The following is a 20,472-nucleotide window of genomic DNA, read 5'->3' as shown; positions in this document are numbered from 1 at the left end:
TTTTTTGGTTCAAACTTGTTTTATGAAATTGCTGCATTTGAGTGTTGATTATGTACTTAAATTTTGTATGCCTAAACATTTAAATAGTTTAGAAAAAACTTCAAGCAGTAAAAACAAAAAACAGTAAGATACCCCCCTCCCCCGATTACAAGATAGGTGAAATAGTAATCATGAAACAGAAGCGTTCAGCACAGGCTCCCACATCTTTTTACAACTCAAAGCAGCAGCATTCTTAAGGAAGTAACAGTTTTTAGCATCGGGCACTGTCATGGTAATATTTGGGCACATGTAAGCCTCAGCAGGAACCACAAGCTTTGCATTAGCCATTTCCCTGATAAAGAGGGTCTCCATCTCAGCTCTGCTCAACCCAGCGGGCTGATTCAGTCCTGGTTTTGCCCTGTTGCACGCACAGATTTGTAGTTCTGACCCTAAGAAAGTCAGAACCAAGCCACCTGTGCAGCGGGTGACCTGGGGTGAGGTGGCAATCCGATGTGGGCATAGCTTTAAAGCATGGCTTTGTGCTTGTTGTTCCTTCTCCCAACGAAATTCCATGTCGTCAAGATGTTCTGCTTCAGTCCTGGGTTTCTAACTGTGCCAGTATTTTCTGTAGAGAAGTAAGTCAGCATGAGAGTGCGCGGCAGATAGCAAATCCCACAAGGGCTTGGGATCTGCAGTGCGCTGGGGAGGGAGAGCGAGGGACTAGGGTGGTGGGAACCGTTGGCATTGCAGGGTCGCTGTTACATCTTTCTCCTGTGTTATTGGTTCCAGCACTCGGGGATTAATAGTACCAATGCAGAGGTGCTGAAACTGTACAAAGTCACCGAGGCTCATGCTGGAGAGTATATTTGTAAGGTCTCCAATTATATTGGGGAGGCTAACCAGTCTGCCTGGCTGACTGTGCTCCCCACGTTACCAGGTAACAATGCATTTGCCAGCATGGTTGGACTGTCAGTGCTTTGGGAGAAGGGCGCTTGGAGGATGCCACTGGTGCTCTCTGGAGAATCCTGTACTTGTGTTTGGGTGATGCAGCTGGCCTTGTGCCAGCAGCCATAGAAAAACTCCCACTCAGTCCTCTGCTTCTGCTCTCTCTCTCTCCAACTCTTTCTCTGCTTCGTTCCTTATTCCTTTGCTTTCTGCACTCTAAAAATAAAATACTCTAGATTTTATCATGAATGAATAAGAGGTCGTCTGAGCAGTTTTGTAATCCTTAGAAGACGGATTAGCTGTGGGGTGTCCCAGGATGCCATTGCACACTGCTCTGAAGTGACTAGAAATCACGTTCCCATGGCTTGGTGCTAGCCTCGTCAAAAAGTGTGAGGGCAAAATAGTCTTATGCCACAACCTAACGGGCTCAGGTCTGCAAACAGTCACCGAATGAGAGAACCGCCTTCCTGCTAGCCAGCTAGGTAGGGCCCCTCTCTGGGGGTAAGAGGGAAGGTGATTCCCCTTGCCCTTTCCTGCAGGACTAATGTATCCATAGGTCAGAGGTTCTGAATCAGTGAACCTCGGGGGTGCCATTAAATTTTGGAGTGGGTCACAGTCCCTGACAGCAGGAAAGTTTTCCTTTCACTCTTTTGCCCCTCTGTTCCCTGCACATGGTCTCCTGCCAACAGCAGGAGTCAGAGAGCAGCGCGCCTTACCTGCTGCTGGCTTCTCGCTGAGATTGGAATGGGGGCCAGAGAAGATCGCAAGACTGTGGGGCCCCGAGTAATTCGGACTGGTGCAGGAAGCCAGGAGAGGAGGAGTCAGCAACTGCAGGTGAGAAGCGCTACTCGCCTGATGAAGGACATCCTGAGGAGGGTGGTGATGGCACATAGGGGTAGAGGGAAGGGTAAGTGGAGGTAATGGATGTGAGTGATGCTAGGAGATGGGAGGAGGGAAAAGTTCACTCAGCCCCCATTTCTGATCCCCCGCTGCCATAAACTGTCCTGCACACTGCATGTGTATTGAACACATTTGCTCCAATCTGATGAGGAATCAAGGGGCATTTCTTTGGTAATACTAATCCCAAATAAAAGAGCAAAAACCCCAGTAAGACAGCATATCATGTACACACAGTTGTTCATAGGCAGTGAAGAGAGAAGTGAGAGCCCTGGGAATACAGCTTCTCATGTTCATACAGCTGTTCACAGGCAGAGCGAGAGCCCCGGGAAGGAGACTTCTCATGTACATGCAGCTGATTGCAGGCAGAGCGAGAGCCCCGGGAAGGAGACTTCTCATGTACATGCAGCTGATTGCAGGCAGAGTGAGAGCCCCGGGAAGGAGACTTCTCATGTACATGCAGCTGATTGCAGGCAGAGTGAGAGCCCCGGGAAGGAGACTTCTCATGTACATGCAGCTGATTGCAGGCAGAGCGAGAGCCCCTGGAAGGAGACTTCTCATGTACATGCAGCTGATTGCAGGCAGAGTATAGGGAATGTGAAAGAGCGAGAGCCCCGGGAAGGAGACTTCTCATGTACATGCAGCTGTTTGCAGGCAGAGTATAGGGAATGTGAAAGAGCGAGAGCCCCGGGAAGGAGACTTCTCATGTACATGCAGCTGTTTGCAGGCAGAGTATAGGGAATGTGAAAGAGCGAGAGCCCCGGGAAGGAGACTTCTCATGTACATGCAGCTGTTTGCAGGCAGAGTATAGGGAATGTGAAAGAGCGAGAGCCCCGGGAAGGAGACTTCTCATGTACATGCAGCTGTTTGCAGGCAGAGTATAGGGAATGTGAAAGAGCGAGAGCCCCGGGAAGGAGACTTCTCATGTACATGCAGCTGTTTGCAGGCAGAGCGAGAGCCCCGGGAAGGAGACTTCTCATGTACATGCAGCTGATTGCAGGCAGAGTATAGGGAATGTGAAAGAGCGAGAGCCCCGGGAAGGAGACTTCTCATGTACATGCAGCTGATTGCAGGCAGAGTATAGGGAATGTGAAAGAGCGAGAGCCCCGGGAAGGAGACTTCTCATGTACATGCAGCTGTTTGCAGGCAGAGTATAGGGAATGTGAAAGAGCGAGAGCCCCGGGAAGGAGACTTCTCATGTACATGCAGCTGTTTGCAGGCAGAGCGAGAGCCCCGGGAAGGAGACTTCTCATGTACATGCAGCTGTTTGCAGGCAGAGTATAGGGAATGTGAAAGAGCGAGAGCCCCGGGAAGGAGACTTCTCATGTACATGCAGCTGATTGCAGGCAGAGTGAGAGCCCCGGGAAGGAGACTTCTCATGTACATGCAGCTGTTTGCAGGCAGAGTATAGGGAATGTGAAAGAGCGAGAGCCCTGGGAAGGAGACTTCTCATGTACATGCAGCTGATTGCAGGCAGAGTGAGAGCCCCGGGAAGGAGACTTCTCATGTACATGCAGCTGATTGCAGGCAGAGCGAGAGCCCCGGGAAGGAGACTTCTCATGTACATGCAGCTGTTTGCAGGCAGAGTGAGAGCCCCGGGAAGGAGACTTCTCATGTACATGCAGCTGTTTGCAGGCAGAGTGAGAGCCCCGGGAAGGAGACTTCTCATGTACATGCAGCTGATTGCAGGCAGAGTGAGAGCCCCGGGAAGGAGACTTCTCATGTACATGCAGCTGATTGCAGGCAGAGTGAGAGCCCCGGGAAGGAGACTTCTCATGTACATGCAGCTGATTGCAGGCAGAGCGAGAGCCCTGGGAAGGAGACTTCTCATGTACATGCAGCTGTTTGCAGGCAGAGTATAGGGAATGTGAAAGAGCGAGAGCCCCAGGAAGGAGACTTCTCATGTACATGCAGCTGTTTGCAGGCAGAGTATAGGGAATGTGAAAGAGCGAGAGCCCCAGGAAGGAGACTTCTCATGTACATGCAGCTAATTGCAGGCAGAGCGAGAGCCCCGGGAAGGAGACTTCTCATGTACATGCAGCTGTTTGCAGGCAGAGTATAGGGATAGTGAAAGAGCAAGAGCCCTGGAAGGAGACTTCTCATGTACATACAGCTGTTTGCAGGCAGAGTATAGGGATAGTGAAAGAGCAAGAGCCCTGGAAGGAGACTTCTCATGTACATACAGCTGTTTGCAGGCAGAGTATAGGGAATGTGAAAGAGCGAGAGCCCCGGGAAGGAGACTTCTCATGTACATGCAGCTGTTTGCAGGCAGAGACTATAGGGAATGTGAAAGAGCGAGAGCCCCGGGAAGGAGACTTCTCATGTACATGCAGCTAATTGCAGGCAGAGCGAGAGCCCCGGGAAGGAGACTTCTCATGTACATGCAGCTAATTGCAGGCAGAGTATAGGGATAGTGAAAGAGCGAGAGCCCCGGGAAGGAGACTTCTCATGTACATGCAGCTGTTTGCAGGCAGAGTATAGGGATAGTGAAAGAGCGAGAGCCCCGGGAAGGAGACTTCTCATGTACATGCAGCTGTTTGCAGGCAGAGTATAGGGATAGTGAAAGAGCGAGAGCCCCGGGAAGGAGACTTCTCATGTACATGCAGCTAATTGCAGGCAGAGTATAGGGAATGTGAAAGAGCGAGAGCCCTGGGAAGGAGACTTCTCATGTACATGCAGCTGTTTGCAGGCAGAGTATAGGGAATGTGAAAGAGCGAGAGCCCCGGGAAGGAGACTTCTCATGTACATGCAGCTAATTGCAGGTAGAGTATAGGGAATGTGAAAGAGCGAGAGCCCTGGAAGGAGACTTCTCATGTACATGCAGCTGATTGCAGGCAGAGTATAGGGAATGTGAAAGAGCGAGAGCCCCGGGAAGGAGACTTCTCATGTACATGCAGCTGTTTGCAGGCAGAGTATAGGGAATGTGAAAGAGCGAGAGCCCCGGGAAGGAGACTTCTCATGTACATGCAGCTAATTGCAGGCAGAGCGAGAGCCCCGGGAAGGAGACTTCTCATGTACATGCAGCTGTTTGCAGGCAGAGTATAGGGATAGTGAAAGAGCGAGAGCCCTGGATGGAGACTTCTCATGTACATGCAGCTGTTTGCAGGCAGAGTATAGGGATAGTGAAAGAGCGAGAGCCCTGGAAGGAGACTTCTCATGTACATGCAGCTAATTGCAGGCAGAGTATAGGGAATGTGAAAGAGCGAGAGCCCTGGGAAGGAGACTTCTCATGTACATGCAGCTAATTGCAGGCAGAGTATAGGGAATGTGAAAGAGCGAGAGCCCTGGAAGGAGACTTCTCATGTACATGTAGCTGATTGCAGGCAGAGTATAGGGAATATGAAAGAGCGAGAGCCCCAGAAAGGAGACTTCTCATGTACATGCAGCTAATTGCAGGCAGAGTATAGGGAATGTGAAAGAGCGAGAGCCCTGGGAAGGAGACTTCTCATGTACATGCAGCTGATTGCAGGCAGAGTATAGGGATAGTGAAAGAGCGAGAGCCCTGGAAGGAGACTTCTCATGTACATACAGCTGTTTGCAGGCAGAGTATAGGGATAGTGAAAGAGCGAGAGCCCTGGAAGGAGACTTCTCATGTACATGCAGCTGTTTGCAGGCAGAGTATAGGGAATATGAAAGAGCGAGAGCCCCAGGAAGGAGACTTCTCATGTACATGCAGCTGTTTGCAGGCAGATTATAGGGAATGTGAAAGAGCGAGAGCCCCGGGAAGGAGACTTCTCATGTACATGCAGCTGTTTGCAGGCAGAGTATAGGGATAGTGAAAGAGCGAGAGCCCTGGAAGGAGACTTCTCATGTACATGCAGCTAATTGCAGGCAGAGTATAGGGATAGTGAAAGAGTGAGAGCCCTGGAAGGAGACTTCTCATGTACATGCAGCTGTTTGCAAGCAGTGTATAAGAATTGTACACGAGGAGGAGCTCCAGGAAGACAACTGCTCATGTGCATGAAGCCATTCATCAACTAAATTGCAAAGATAGTATGAAATTGTCAGTTGGTGACTCCGGTCTGTCCTTGACCTTAGTGTTCATGGGAATTTTGTTGCCCGGGCCAAGAAAGAGGCTTTGAATTGCCACTTCAGTCCATCTTATTAATGTTGTGCCACATTCTAGCTTTTGATAAGAGTGCTCGCCTTTTATTCTCCGTCTCTCTTTCTTCTATCAAACTCTAAACCTCTGGTGTCGCAGGACCTATTCCCAGTTGCATGGGGTGATTTAGGGTTTATTCCTCCTGGCATTACAGCCATTGTCCTAGGAATGTTGTATTGAATCACTTCCAAATATGAGCAATTAGCACAGACGCTGCAGGGAACCTGTCTGTCCTGCTCTGCCCTGCCACTACCACAACTGAAATTACATTTCAGCAGTCGAGAGCCTTTACAAGTGCAAGGTTTTGTTTTTTGAGATTTGGTCTGGACATTGTAGGTTTAAGAAAGCAAATTCAGAAAACATGAAGTGGCATAGCTAGTCAGGTCCTGCTGTTACATCACTTCCCATTGTTTTAACACAGTTTCATGTCCTAAACTGTGTAAAACGCAAGTAAAAATAAACAGATTGCAGGCTTATCCTCCAGTTACAGTATCAGCTACTGTAGAAGCTGATTTGTTTTCTCCTCCTTCGTACGTCAGGTGATGCACGGCAATAAGAGAGAACACAGCTTGCTATTTGTCAGTCAGGTTAGCTCCTCAGTATCTCAGACCAGCAAGGGTAGGGCAAACAGAAGGGGGAGAAGCTGGCACCCAGGTAAGCAACAGGGCAGAAGAGGAGAAAGGAAATTTGAATTAATCCCCAAAGCAGGAAATGAGGGCTTGAGAAAAGCTCAGCGCCCTGGAGGGAGCGGGCTCCCTGGCCTGTGATAACCTGCCACACCAGAGGCTTTCTTTCCCCTTTTCTGTGGAGCGGAGGGGGCGAGGGCTGAGTGGGAGGGTTTTCCATGCTGCCTTACTGCATGCCTCTCTAGGTGGTGTCAATAAGTGTGGTGGTGGGGATCGTTCCTGCTGATTTTACTCTGGAGGGAAAGTCTGGCTCTCCTGCCCCACAGCCAGGACCCCCTTTCTCACTCTCTAGTGTTTGCTTTTTTCCCCTTCCCTGTTTCCGGCTTCCCTTCTTTTCTAGGCTGCCGGAGTTAACATGACGGACAAAGAGTTAGAGGTGCTCTATGTGAGGAATGTGTCTTTGGAGGATGCGGGGCAATATACTTGCTTGGCGGGTAATTCTATCGGGATTTCCTATCACTCTGCATGGCTGACGGTTCTGCCAGGTATATACCTCCCCCTTCTGGGTTCTCTCCTTCCCTTTCTTATCCTCCTTGATTGAGGGATGCACACACACTGCTTCTGCCTCCTGGCCGCCTGAGCTGGGCTCCGGAAGCTTTAATTGTATTTAGCCAGAACTCTGCAGGGAATCGTTTTTCTTTTATCACCTTCCGGATCATTGCAGACCAAAACTATCCTGGAGACAGACACGTACAGTGCATGAATGTCACGCTTTCATAAAACTACCCGTGGTGTGTTTACTATGGTTTTCAACTTTGAGAGCTGAGACATTCATTGACTTAACCCTTTCTCCAAAACCATGTTCATGCAATCATTTTCTAAACGTATAGCAGGCATGCAAGATAGATTTTTTTTTTCCCATTTCTGAGGTCTTCAGCTTCTCTTTGGAACCAACTTTGGTTCTCCGTTTTTGTTCAGAGAAGCGCCTGCTTCGTAGTTGGGGTCTAGGGTCCTGGGGTTGAAGGCTGCCTGCTGTTAGCAGAAGCAGTGTGTGTGCAAAAGTTGCTTGTTGATTTACAGCTTGCTTCTGTAGCAAGGAGGCACATGCCAGGGCTCCCCTGGCTATGTCTCATGTTTATTCCAACTCTGTACACAGTAAAACATTTGCTGTGCTTGAATGCTTCCATTTCTCCCGTTGTTGGGTGAATGTGGCTTTCCTGGCATTCTTCCATTTGCTTTTTCTACTTCTTGGACACCTTATACCTGCCTTTGTGATTCTTTACAAAAGATTTCTCTGTGTACCCTGATCCTGCTGCACTATTGCCTGAGTGTCCAAGTGTGGCATGAGAGAGGCTGCAGTGTACCCCTGTCCTGTTGCCTGGGAGTGCCTGAATTTGGCGTGAGGGAGGGACTGCAGTGTACCCCAGTCCTGTTGCTTGTGAGTATCCGAGTGTGGTATGAGAGAGGGATTACTATATTGAGTGAGTGTGATGTGATTGGTGTAAACATGCTGGTTGTGATGTTTGTTTGAGGGTTCTTTTTAATCAAAAACTTTTATTGAAGGCAAACCACCAACCTCTTATTTAAATGTCATATAAAACAGGAAAAAATACAAAACTGTCCCTCTTTTCATTATAATTGAGAAACACCAAACCCATCCTATGTCTTTGGAAAAACAAATATGCTGTGATATATACTTCAAACTGCATATCACATTCATCTATGACCTTCAGAAATCTGCTTTGTGTAACGTTCCCGAATTCTCCCCGTGCTTTCTGGAAGAGAGCAGGTCTGTTCTGCAAACCTTTCTTCAGATATGCTGTAACTCATTCACTCCGTCCATTCTTGGTACATGACCTAACTGTGTTCCAGTTTCTTAGGATAATTCAAATTGTTGTTAAAATGTGTCTACTCCGTTTGTTTTCTCCCAGACCCTGGTTTACTCCTCCTCCATTCTATCCCCCCAGTAAGACCCAGCCAGGTTTCCTTGAGATTGGAGCTCTGTTGTATGTTCAGCAGAATCCTTGCAGCCTATCTTGTGAAACCGAGCTCTCCAACATGACCCAGAGTCATTTCCGCCCTGGATCCCTCTGTATGAAAGAATTTGTGAATTGTCATGCTGGTATTGGAGTCCAGATTATGTTGATCGATCTGAACACCTGCATTTCATTTCCATTTCTTTTTTAAGAATCTGTAGACTCACCAGTCTCACCGTAGTCTCAGGCAGTAAGAGTCTAGAAGCTTTAAGGAATCTGTATCCCTTCAAAGACACACATTCAGAAATCTCTCTCCAAATAGTTTTTACAAGAACAATCTCTAATCTGCAAGTATTTCCAGAACTCATTTCTATACAGACAAATTGAATTTCTAAGTCCATAAACAATTTTGGAGTGCTTAGGAATCCCACATCTTCCAGCAACATTTTTACCAACCTGGAATGCTACTTGGCTGGCCTTCATCCTAGGACTTCATGAAGAGTATCCTGAATGGGCAAGCCTGGGGAGATCTCACTCCATCTACCTGATGCCCACTGTTCCCAGCAAAGCTCCTCTCTGGGTTCCTGATAGAGCTTGCACGCCGCACTTTTGCTTCAGTTTGAAGTTCCACAGATGTGAAGTCAGTTTCTTCTTATAGCACAATATTTCTTCCCAGCAGATTCACATGTATGAACGCTTTACAAGTAATATTCACATTCCAAAATATTTTATGCTTTTGTAAACTCATTAATAACTGTTAATAGATGGAAGAATCTGCCTTTCAGTCTTACCTCTAATTTCTGAATAATTTTCCCATTCTGAAGTTTCCATTTTCTTTTGAGCTCTTCCATTTCCAACCCCCAACAGCCCTTCCCACCTCCCATATTTCATTTCTTCCCATAGCCTTCCCCCAGTTTCTCCATGTCCTCTTCCATTCTAATCAAGAACAGAGAATAACACTTCCCCCTCTACCCTACTCCTTTAGTATCCAATATACATAGATGCTCGTTATATTCAGACCCTACATCCTACTTCTTTAGTATCCAGGATATATAGACGCTCGTTATATTCAAACCCTACTCCTTTAGTATCCAGTATACATAAATGCTCGTTATATTCAGGCCCTACATCATACTTCTTTAGTATCCAGGATATATAGACACTCATATTCAAACCCTACTACTTTAGTATCCAGTATACATAGATGCTCATTACATTCAGGCTCTACACTCTACTTCTTTATTATCCAGGATATATAGACGCTCATATTCAAACCCTACTACTTTAGTATCCAGTATACATAGATGCTTGTTAACATTCAGGCCCTACACTCTTCTTCTTTAGTATACAGGATATATAGACCCTTGTTACATTCAGACCTTACATCCTACTTCTTTAGTATCCAGTATATGTAGACACTCATTATATTCAGACCCTACTTCTTTAGTATCCAGGACATATAGACCCTTGTTACATTCAGACCCTACAGCCTACTTCTTTAGTATCCAGTATATGTAGACACTCATTATATTCAAACCCTACTTCTTTAGTATCCAGGATATATAGATGCTCGTTACATTCAGACCCTACCCACTACTTCAGAATGTTTGAGATTCCCTTGGACAGCTTCCCAATTCCCCATGCTTCCCATACAACTAGAAAAAGAGCATGCCATGATTACTCCTACATTTATCTAGCTCACCTTAGTCATTCAGTTACCACACCTAAATTTCATTTATTAACTTATATTCCACATTTCCAAATCAAAGTACCATTCAAAGCGGATAACAAAACATAAAATAGAAATAGTCATAAAGAAATCCATTAAAACACCCTCAGAATGAAAAGTCTAAATTTATTTATTTATTTATTTATTTATTTATTTAATTTCTTTTCCTATACCGATGCTCAAGACTAGGTCTTATCGTACCGGTTTACAATGTAACTGAGGGGAAACCAATTAACATCAAGGTAGAAAGTAAAGTTACATTAAACAGGGAGCATAAAACCTGGGCAATGGAAGACAGTACAGAGTTTAAACTAAGAAACAATTAGAGAGAGAAAAATATATAAATCAACAAAAACTGTAAGATACAAAAACATAGGTTTATCCTAGGCAGTTATTAGCCTGGTATGTCCAGAGGGAGAAGGAAAGGGTGAGGTTGGGTGGGGGGAAGGGATTGGGGAGGGGTGGGGGAGTGAGAGTCAGTGATGGTTGAGGAGATCCTTCAGCGGTAGGCTTCTGCGAAAAGCCAGGTTTTCAATTTCTTTCTGAAAGTTGAATGGCATTGTTCTTGGCGTAAGTCTTGTGGAAGTGAATTCCAATGTAGTGGACCTGCTGTTGAAAGAGCTCGCTTGTGAATAGTGTTGTGGACCGATGATTTGTTGGGGGGGGCCTTGAGCGAACCTTTGAAGGCGGTTCTGATCGGTCTTGCGGAAGTATGTAATTCAAGTGGGAAGGTGAGTTGGAGAGTGGATTGCTGGTAGACTGATTTGTGGATGATGGTGAGAGCCTTGAAAAGTATTCTATATTGGATGGGCAGCCAGTGTAGAATTTTTAGTATTGGTGTGATATGGTCCTTGCGACGAGTGTTTGTAAGGATCCTGGCCGCTGTGTTTTGCAGCATCTGAAGAGGTTTGGTGGACGAAGCGGGCAGACCAAGTAATAGAGCATTACAATAGTCGATCTTTGAAAACAGTATGGTTTGAAGCACCGAACGGAAATCCTTGAAGTGTAAGAGCGGTCTAAGTTGCTTCAGGACCTGTAGCTTGAAGAAGCATTCTTTGGTTGTGGCGTTAATGAATTTTTTGAAATTCATTCTAGAGTCAAGGGTGGCCCCAAGATCTCTGACCTGGTTTGCTAAATACATGTATAGAGTTGCATACATTATAAAGCAAAAAAGAATTTCATACTGGAGCTCATTCATGAAATATAAAATCTAAACAATATATAAAAAAGTATTAAATACAAATTGCTATTTAAAAACAATCTTCTATAATTATCTAAGTCCATAATTTATTTTATCATTTTTAAAGTGGTACTAGACGTACGCAGCGGTGTACAGACACACAAAGGTGTCCGTACCTGCTCCAAGGAGCTTACAATCTAGTCACAATAAACATACGTGAGATAAGAACGTAAGAAATTGCCATACTGGGTCAGTCCAAGGGTCCATCAATTCCAGTATCCTGTTTCTAACAGTGGCCAATCCAGGCTACAAGTACCTGGCAAGTACCCAAAAACTAAGTATATCCCATGCTGCTGATGCTAGTAATAGCAGAGGCTATTTTCTGAGTCACTTGATTAATAGCAGGTAATGGACTTCTCCACCAAGAACTTAACCAAACCTTTTTTAAACCCAGCTATACTAACCGCACTAACCACATCCTCTGGCAACAAATTCCAGAGTTTAATTGTGCGTTGAGTGAAAAAGAATTTTCTTCGATTAGTTTTAAATGTGCTACTTGCTAACTTCATGTAGTGCCTCCTAGTCCTTCTATCACGCAAAAGAGTAAATAACTGATTCACATCTACCCATTCTAGACCTCTCATGATCTTAAAGACCTCTATCATATCCCCCCTCAGCCGTCTCTTCTCCAAGCTGAAAAGTCCTAACCTCTTTAGTCTTTCCTCATAGGGGAGCTGTTCCATTCCCTTTATCATTTTGGTTGCCCTTCTATATACCTTCTCCATCTCAACTATATCTTTTTTGAGATGCGGTGACCAGAACTATATTCAAGGTGCAGTCTCACCATGGAGCGATACAGAGGCATTATGACATTTTCCGTTTTATTAACCATTCCCTTCCTAATAATTCCTAACATTATTTGCTTTTTTGACTTCCGCAACAATCAAGAATCTGAGGAAAGTGTATTTAACATAGAAACATATATAGAAACATAGAAATGACGGCAGAAGAAGACCAATAGGCCCATCCAGTCTGCCCAGAAAGCTCTCACTTATTTTCCCATACCTTTGTTACCCCGACTGCTGAGTTCAGGGCCCTTATTGGTAACTTTTTGATTTAAAAGTAGTTTCCAAACTGCAAATTTTTAAACTGGATTTGAATACAGCCAGAGGGGAAGTTTATTCCAGGCATATGGAAAGCGCAGAATCGAACATTAATGGTGGAAGAGAAGGGCACAGACATCCAAAGCTAAATAATTCTGTGCGCCAGAGCCCATCGCTATAAAAGTTTTTCCCTGTATATACAGAAAAGCAGGTTGGTGGTTGTTCCATCCTAGACAGCCTCATCTAGTCTTTAAAGGAAGGCTTCATGGGGAACAGGACCAGCTTAGAGGCTCTGAAAGCAAGGGGTAAAAGTTTAATTATGCTTAATTGGCAGCCCCCGAATGTCCCTGAGGAGCATTCTCTCTGGCTTTGCCCTGTATCAATACATTCTGCATTGTTTAATACCCTCTGTAACCTACGTGGTGGTGTTAGCAATTAGGTTTTTGATAGTCCCAAATAAACTGCATAACAGTGATCCAGATAAGATGTGACCAATGCTTGCATTGTCATCAACTCAGAAATTTTAAGACATGGCCTCGGTTGTCTAACCACCCTTAGTTTTCAGAATGCAGTCTGCACTGCCTTTGACCCTGCGTCTCTAGGAAGAAGTCAGAGAGCTGTCTGCAGTCTTTGGAGCTGGATCGAATCTGGACATTTCCAAACCAAAGTACCTCTATCTTTTTATGGTTTTAATTTTAGCTTATTTAAATATATCCATCTCCAAACTTCAGACATTCATGTATTAGAACCTCCATTGCCAACCCATAAAGTCCTTAAATGGCAAAGAAAATCTGAATATCGTTTGCATGCATGGGTGCAAGTACACGTTGAAGAGTATATCATCTGTGAGACCCTTCATTTCAGAAGAAAGCCCATGAACTCGATCTGACAGAAAAGAGAGGAACCAGTTTCCTAGCACCCTTCTTGTTACCAGACTCCTCGATTTGTTGATTAGACTGGACAAATACATGGGCATATACTTATTTAAAAATTTATATTCCATACCATTCACAACTTTGGATGGGTTACAATATATACAGTATGTACACAGTAAAATAAAATAGATCTCAACAGAAAAATCAACCTAATAAAAACAACTCTTTGAAATGACCGAGTGATCATAAGAACATAAGAACATGCCATACTGGGACAGAGCAAGGGTCCATCAAGCCCAGCATCCTGTCTTGAATCCAGGTCGGGTCAGTTTCTAGGCTTCCATTAGCTTTTTGCAGCCAAAGTAAGGGGTTTAAACACCAGATGGTACCTTTGCTTAATAGATGTTGGAAAGGTTACAAAAACAGCCATAAAGAGCTGAAAGACTGAAATAAGCCTCAGAATCTGATGCCTTAAACGTTTTCCAGAAGTATTCTCACGAGCTCATTCAGCACGTTTCAGAGTGGCACCAGCAATGCTGAGAAGCTCGCAAGGTTCCAGTGGGCACATTTAGTAAACTTTAATATGATGAGCGTAGGCAATGGTAAAAAGGAGTTAAAGCAATGTGGAGCTTCCCAGTCTTCCATAACTAAGAGCTGTCTCTGTGCTGGCTCCTGACTGAGACCCCAGTTAATGAGTCCAAAGGTATTAGAATCATCTAAAAGTGTACTAACTTGAGCAATGACCAGTTTTCTCTGTAATCTTTGAGAGAAAAGGCAGATTTGATTTTGGTCTGTAGTTGTCACAAACAGATCAGTCTAAGGTGCTTTTTTTTTTTTTTTTTAAGGGCCTTATGATGGCCGTTTTTAGGGAGCAAGACAACCTCCCTTCAGGCAAAGTAACATTGCCAATCTAGGTAATGCACCTTCACATGGCATCACTCTCTAGTTTAAGGAAGCAGGGTGGGCATGGGTGCAGAACACACACATTGACACCAACCTTGAAGCTCTCTAAGGTGTGGCATTGGTTGATATCCTTTAACAGGTCAAAGCTGAATCTGATGCCAGTTTTCATCTGGGAGAGCTGTGCTAGTGAATTCCTATCTGCTGTACTTTCACAGTCTCCTCTGCCCCCCTCCCCCCCCCCCCCAAAAGTGACTAGTTCAACAGGTCATTTGCTACCTAGAAAAGTTCCTGTCAGCTATGCTTTGCCCTCAAGATTTAAGTATGCGAAGAAGATTTTTACCTTCATAAATAACTTTCTTATATAATGATGCCTGTTCTTTACAGACTACTTTTGTCTCTATGTTTTACAAAAGTCTCCAAAATCCAGGGAGAAGGATTTTCAACCCTAAATCGTTTTTCACTCTGGCAACTACGTGTAAGGTTTTTATTTTGGTTTTTGGTTTGTTTTTTTTTTAATTAAAATTTTTTTATTCAAATTGTGATATACACAATGCATAAGATTAATAAACCATGTCTAATAACAAAACACAAAATTCATTATAAGAAACAAGCTAAATAGCCATAACACTCTGAATCTTACCATTTTATACCAAAAAATAACAGAAAAAAACCAAAATGCAGCAAATCGACATATCACAAGACAACTCATACGTTCAACCAATCATTCACCGTTCACTAGAGCATGCACTCAGTATATAGTAGATCAATTCCAGTCTCTAAGGATTGTCTTAATTTATCTTCCCACATAGGTTTGCCCAGCACCCATCTTCCCTCCAGACAAAACTTTGGCCAGGTTCTTTTTAATCTTGGGCCAATCGGAAGCCTCCAAAATCTTAAATTTAATAAGAAAATGATTGGACCCCAGAACTTTGTGAAACAAGATCTATAACCCTTCCTGGCACATTCTCGCAGAAAGCAAAACCCTCACCATAATATACCTGGGCTCCTTGATAATCTAAGAGAGGTCTAATGTGCCCATCTATACAAGGAAATTGGAAGTGGATGTCCGAGAAGGGCTATTAATGTGAATATTAAAATCACCAAGGCTTAACCTTAGATGATCTGCTTAGCAGATTATTATTCAAAGCTAATTTTTGGCTGCACTTGGCCTTAACCACTATGTGTATGCCAATGACATACAAATTTTAATACCAATAAATGATTCAATTGAAAAGACCTATGTTAATTGCCATGTACTTATCAATAATCAGCTCTTAATACAGATGACTTGTTTTAAATATAAATAAAACAGAAATTATTCTTCTGGATAGAAAACACTCATCAAAGACACTCCCACCATTAGTATTAAATGACAACTTCAAAATTATGCTTTGTGACAAGGTACGTGATCTTGGACTAATAATCGAACCTGAATTAAGTTTCAAAAAACACATCTCAAAGAAAGTTAAAGAAGGGTATTTGAAATTAATGACATTAAGGCGATTAAGACCACTTTTAAAACAAAATGATTTCAGAACGATATTGCAGTCATTAATCTTTGCGAGCACTGATTACTGCAACGCCTTATCCTTGGGCTTACACACATCAACAACCCAGCCATTACAACTTTTACAAAATGCTGCTGCGAGAATACGAATGGGGAAATAGAAAAATGAGCATATAACACCGAGCTTAATGGCCCTCCGATGGCTTCCAATTGATTCACACATTCTTTTTAAAATGTTATATATCCTACATAATTTTTGGTGATCAAAATGACTGGCTGAAAGCTACAATACTATTACACACCTCTCAGAGAAATATCAGATCCGCAAATAAAGGCCTTCTGACGGTCCCATCTATTATCTCGGCGAGATTAAACTTTAGTGCAAGAGAGAGCAATTTCATTAGCAGGCCCAAAGCATTGGAATGAGTTGCCACCTGAATTAAGAATGCAATCGGATTTTAAAGCTTTTAAAAGAAACTTGAAAACCTGGTTATTTAAGAGAGCTTATAGCACTACTGGCTGAGGCATATTCCTAATCTTATTCTCTTATACTGTTTTTATCTATATTTTATTTTGATTTTAAATATGTTTTATTGTAAAACTTGTTTTATTTTCTATTGTTTTATATATTTTTTTAATAAACTCGTTCCTGGTTGGGTAATACTGACTCTGTAGTAAAAGGTAATACTTCCCTGAAGATGATTTTTACTCTCCTCTCTTCCCTGTTCTAGACTGATAGGCAATAATAATCCCTGGAACCATAATTGTGATAGAATCAGGCCTTCTAATTTAGAAAGCCATGGCTTAGTTATTGAAGTAATATCTGAATTATGAGGTTTATGGACCACTGATCTAACTTTTACATATCCGCTTTGAAGCGCTGAAAAAAAGTGCAAAAAGCAGAATATAAATCTAAATAAATAAATAAATAGATCTACAGACATGGCTAACCCTTCCACAGGACCCTGAACTTAACCACTTTAATACAAGAGACCCTTCTCTCATTTTCCTTAATTAGCAGAGTTCCCCTACCTCACTTATCACCTGTAATCACCTCCAGCACATATTGTAACCTGGCAATCGATGGCAATCCAATGCCCGATGTATTCCTGAGACAGTATAGCCTCCCCTCAAAGCCCCACTAAAATATAATCACAGCTCATAATAGGACAGCTTCATCTAGAGGAGCAGCCGGGAGCTCACTAATAGTGAGTCCCATTAGCAGGCCACTTCAGGAGATAGCAACGACCTATGGTGCACTTCTCTCAGCTGTACTTTAAAACAGTGGTTCTCAACCTTTTTCTATCAAGACATACCTGAGAGATGATGCTCACATGCATGACACACCATCATGGGACCATGACATATACTCTGCATCTACAGGAGTCCTGTGCAACTCACCATACTAAAAAGATAATCTGATTCAGGTGCATCTCAATAACAGCACCACACACTCCCTCTACTACCAGCACATTTCCCCCTCCTCCTTGCTCCCAGCCAGCATAAGCCTTCAGTCCAATCCAGAGACTCCCTCCCACTTTACCAGCAGCAGATGAGAGTAAGAAGCATTGACGATAGGAAGAAGAGGAGGCAGCAGCAGTGGATCTACAGAGCATGCACCTCTCTCCCTCATGCTCCTGCTTTCATGACCAAGCCCCATGGGGTGAAGAGAGCATCAGCAGCCTCACTGCCAGGCCAGCCAGAGGAAGATAAAGTTGGTGTCCTGCCAGGCCCATATGAACAGGAGTTGGTGATATCACGTTTTGATTTGGGTGAAAGAGAAGGGAGTAACCTCCCACTGGGCCAGGAAGAGGAGAAGGGAAACGAGCATCTTCCTCTCATACCCAATAAATGAGAAATCTGCCAACTCCTGTCCAGGCTGATGAGGAAGGAGCAGCCTTCTGCTGGGTCTGGGACACACCTGTTGAGAAGCACTGCTCTAAAGCCCTCACTCCAGAAACAGAAAAGGGACAAATCAACAAAAGAAGACAGCTGAAAAACCTACCAGAGAAGGAAAAGAAATGGAAACTGTGCGGAAAAGTTGAAACACGGCAAAGGCAAGAGTCCTCTAACTTAGAATCACCTTCTAGGAGTCTGCAAGAGTTCTCTAAGGGGAAAACCTTTGGACAGTGTGGAAAATGTTAATAGAAATCTGCTTCTTGATGGGCTTTTTTTTTTTTTTTAATAACTTTTATCAAAATGTTTGGAGCCTTGGCATGGTCTTAGATTCAAAACTATCCTGGAATTACAAGTCCAGGCAATGGCTAAGAAGACTTTTTTCTTTCACTCACATACAATTAAATAATTGCTCCCTTATTTATTTATTTATTTATTTATTTAGATATTTTACCTATGCTTTTAAAAAATCCTCCAGAATGGGTTATAGCATAAATCCTTAACAATGTATTTATTTATTTATTTTAAATTCTTTTACTATACCGATACTCAAGACGAGGTCTTATCGTACCGGTTTACAATAAAATGGGGGAAACCAATTAACAACAAGTAGAAGGTAAAGTTACATTAAACAGGAAGCAAAAACATGGGAGATGGAAGACAGGAAAGATTTTAAACAATAACAACTGGAGAGTGATAAAAAGTCAACTACAAAAAATTAAATTAAATAATTAACTAAAAACTATAGCGTAGTGAGACTTAAGTGTAGGTGTACACACACCTACACTTAAAAACCCACATTAAGAACATAAGAAGTTGCTATACTGGTTCAGACCGAGGGTCCATCAAGCCCAGCATCCTGTTTCCAACAGAGGCCAAACCAGGCCATAAGAACCTGGCAGGATCTCAAACAAATAGATCCCATGCTGCTAAAGCCAGTAAAATCCAAATACACTACATCTACTGGTTCTCCTTTATCCACATGTTTATTAACTCCTTCAAAAAAGTGAAGCAGATTTGTGAGGCAAGACTTGCCCTGGGTAAAGCCATGCTGACTTTGTTCCATTAAACCATGGCTTTCTATATGTTCTGTGATTTTGATGTTTAGAATAGTTTCCACTATTTTTCAAACCTATTAGTAAAAATGTGTAACCTGTCATTAAAACCATCCATTGTACCTGAAGACTGGAGGGTGGCCAATCTAACCCCAATATTTAAAAAGGACTCCAGGGACTATCCGGGAAACTACAGACCGGTTAGCCTGACTTCAGTGCCAGGAAAAATAAGTGTTCTAAACATCAAAATCACAGAACATATAGAAAGACATGGTTTAATGGAACAAAGTCAGCATGGCTTTACCCAAGGCAAGTCTTGCCTCACAAATCTGCTTCACTTTTTTGAAGGAGTTAATAAACATGTGGATAAAGGTGAACTGGTAGATGTAGTATACTTGGATTTTCAGAAGGCGTTTGACAAAGTTCCTCATGAGAGGCTTGTAAGAAAACTAAAAAGTCATGGGATAGGAGGCAATGTCTTTTCATGGATTGCAAACTGGCTAAAAGACAGGAAACAGAGAGTAGGATTAAATGGGCAATTTTCTCAGTGGAAAAGGGTAAACAGTGGAGTGCCTCAGGGATCTGTATTGGGACCCTTACTGTTCAATATATTTATAAATGATCTGGAAAGAAATACAAATGTGCAGATACAAAATAATTTAGAATAGTGAAATCACAAGCGGAGGCGATAAAATTGCAGGAAGATCTTGTGAGACTAGAAAATTGGGCATCCAAATAGCAGTTGAAATTTAATGTGGATAAGTGCAAGGTGATGCAGATAGGGAAAAATAACCCATGCTGTAGTTACACAATGGGGTAGATTTTATAATTTTGCGCGAGCGCGTACTTTTGTTCGCGCACCAGGCGCGAACAAAAGTACACTGGATTTTATAAGATACACGCGTATCTTATAAAATCCGGGGTCGGCGCGCACAAGGCGCCTTGTGCACGCCGACCCCTTGTGCACGCCGACGCCTTGTGCACGCCGACCCCGTGCGCACAAGGCGCACGGGGTCAGCGTGCACAAGGCGCACGCAGGTTGCACATTTGTGCAACCTGCGTGCGCCGAGTGCAGCGCGCGCTACCTGTTCCCTGCGGCCTCGAGGGAACTTTTTTCCACCCACCCCCCCCCCGGCCCTATCTAAACGCCCCCTACCTTTTGTTGGCAGATTTACGCCTGCTGAAAGCAAATGTAAATCTGCGCGCGCCAGCGGGCTGCTGGCGCGCCATCACCCTACCAGGGGGCTGGTCTGGAGGCCTCGACCACACCCCTCCTCGCCCCTTTTACGAAGCCCTGGGACTTACGCGCGTCCCGGGGCTGTGTGCGCGCCGGCGAGCGTAAATCCGTCCGGATTTACGTGCGCAGGGCATTTAAAATCCAGCCCAATGTTAGGTTCCATATTAGAAGCTACAAGGTGTTGCAGTGGATAACACATTGAAATAGTCGGCACAGTGTGCTGCGGCAGTCAAAAAAGCAAACAATGTTAGGAATTATTAGGAAGGGAATGGTTAATAAAATGGAAAATGTCATAATGCCTCTGTATCGCTCCATGTTGAGACCTCACCTTGAATACTGTGTACAATTCTGGTCGCTGCATCTCAAAGTTATAATTGCGATGGAGAAGGTACAGAGAAGGGCTACCAAAAAGGTAAGGAGAATGGAACAGCTCCCCTATGAGGAAAGACTAAAGAGATTAGG

General features: G+C 43.8%; 1 protein-coding gene across 16 annotated transcripts in view; it reads left to right on the top strand.

Annotated features, from left to right (window-relative positions):
• The window catches only part of FGFR2 (fibroblast growth factor receptor 2), a 257,267-nt gene that overhangs the window by 177,143 nt on the left and 59,652 nt on the right, over window positions 1-20,472 (top strand). For 12 of the 16 annotated variants that reach the window (XM_029610550.1, XM_029610553.1, XM_029610540.1 and 9 more), the window contains one exon: window positions 769-916. In XM_029610550.1, the coding sequence (XP_029466410.1) occupies window positions 769-916 (148 nt within the window). Of the gene's footprint in view, window positions 1-768; window positions 917-6,949; window positions 7,095-20,472 lie in introns of all 16 variants that reach the window. The other 4 variants (XM_029610554.1, XM_029610541.1, XM_029610539.1 and 1 more) reach the window with 2 other exon arrangements.

This window comes from Rhinatrema bivittatum, chromosome 7 (assembly GCF_901001135.1).
Source record: "Rhinatrema bivittatum chromosome 7, aRhiBiv1.1, whole genome shotgun sequence".
Lineage (NCBI taxonomy): Eukaryota > Metazoa > Chordata > Amphibia > Gymnophiona > Rhinatrematidae > Rhinatrema > Rhinatrema bivittatum.
Note: the sequence above shows the minus strand (reverse complement) of the source record. Positions and strands in the feature narration are given on the sequence as shown.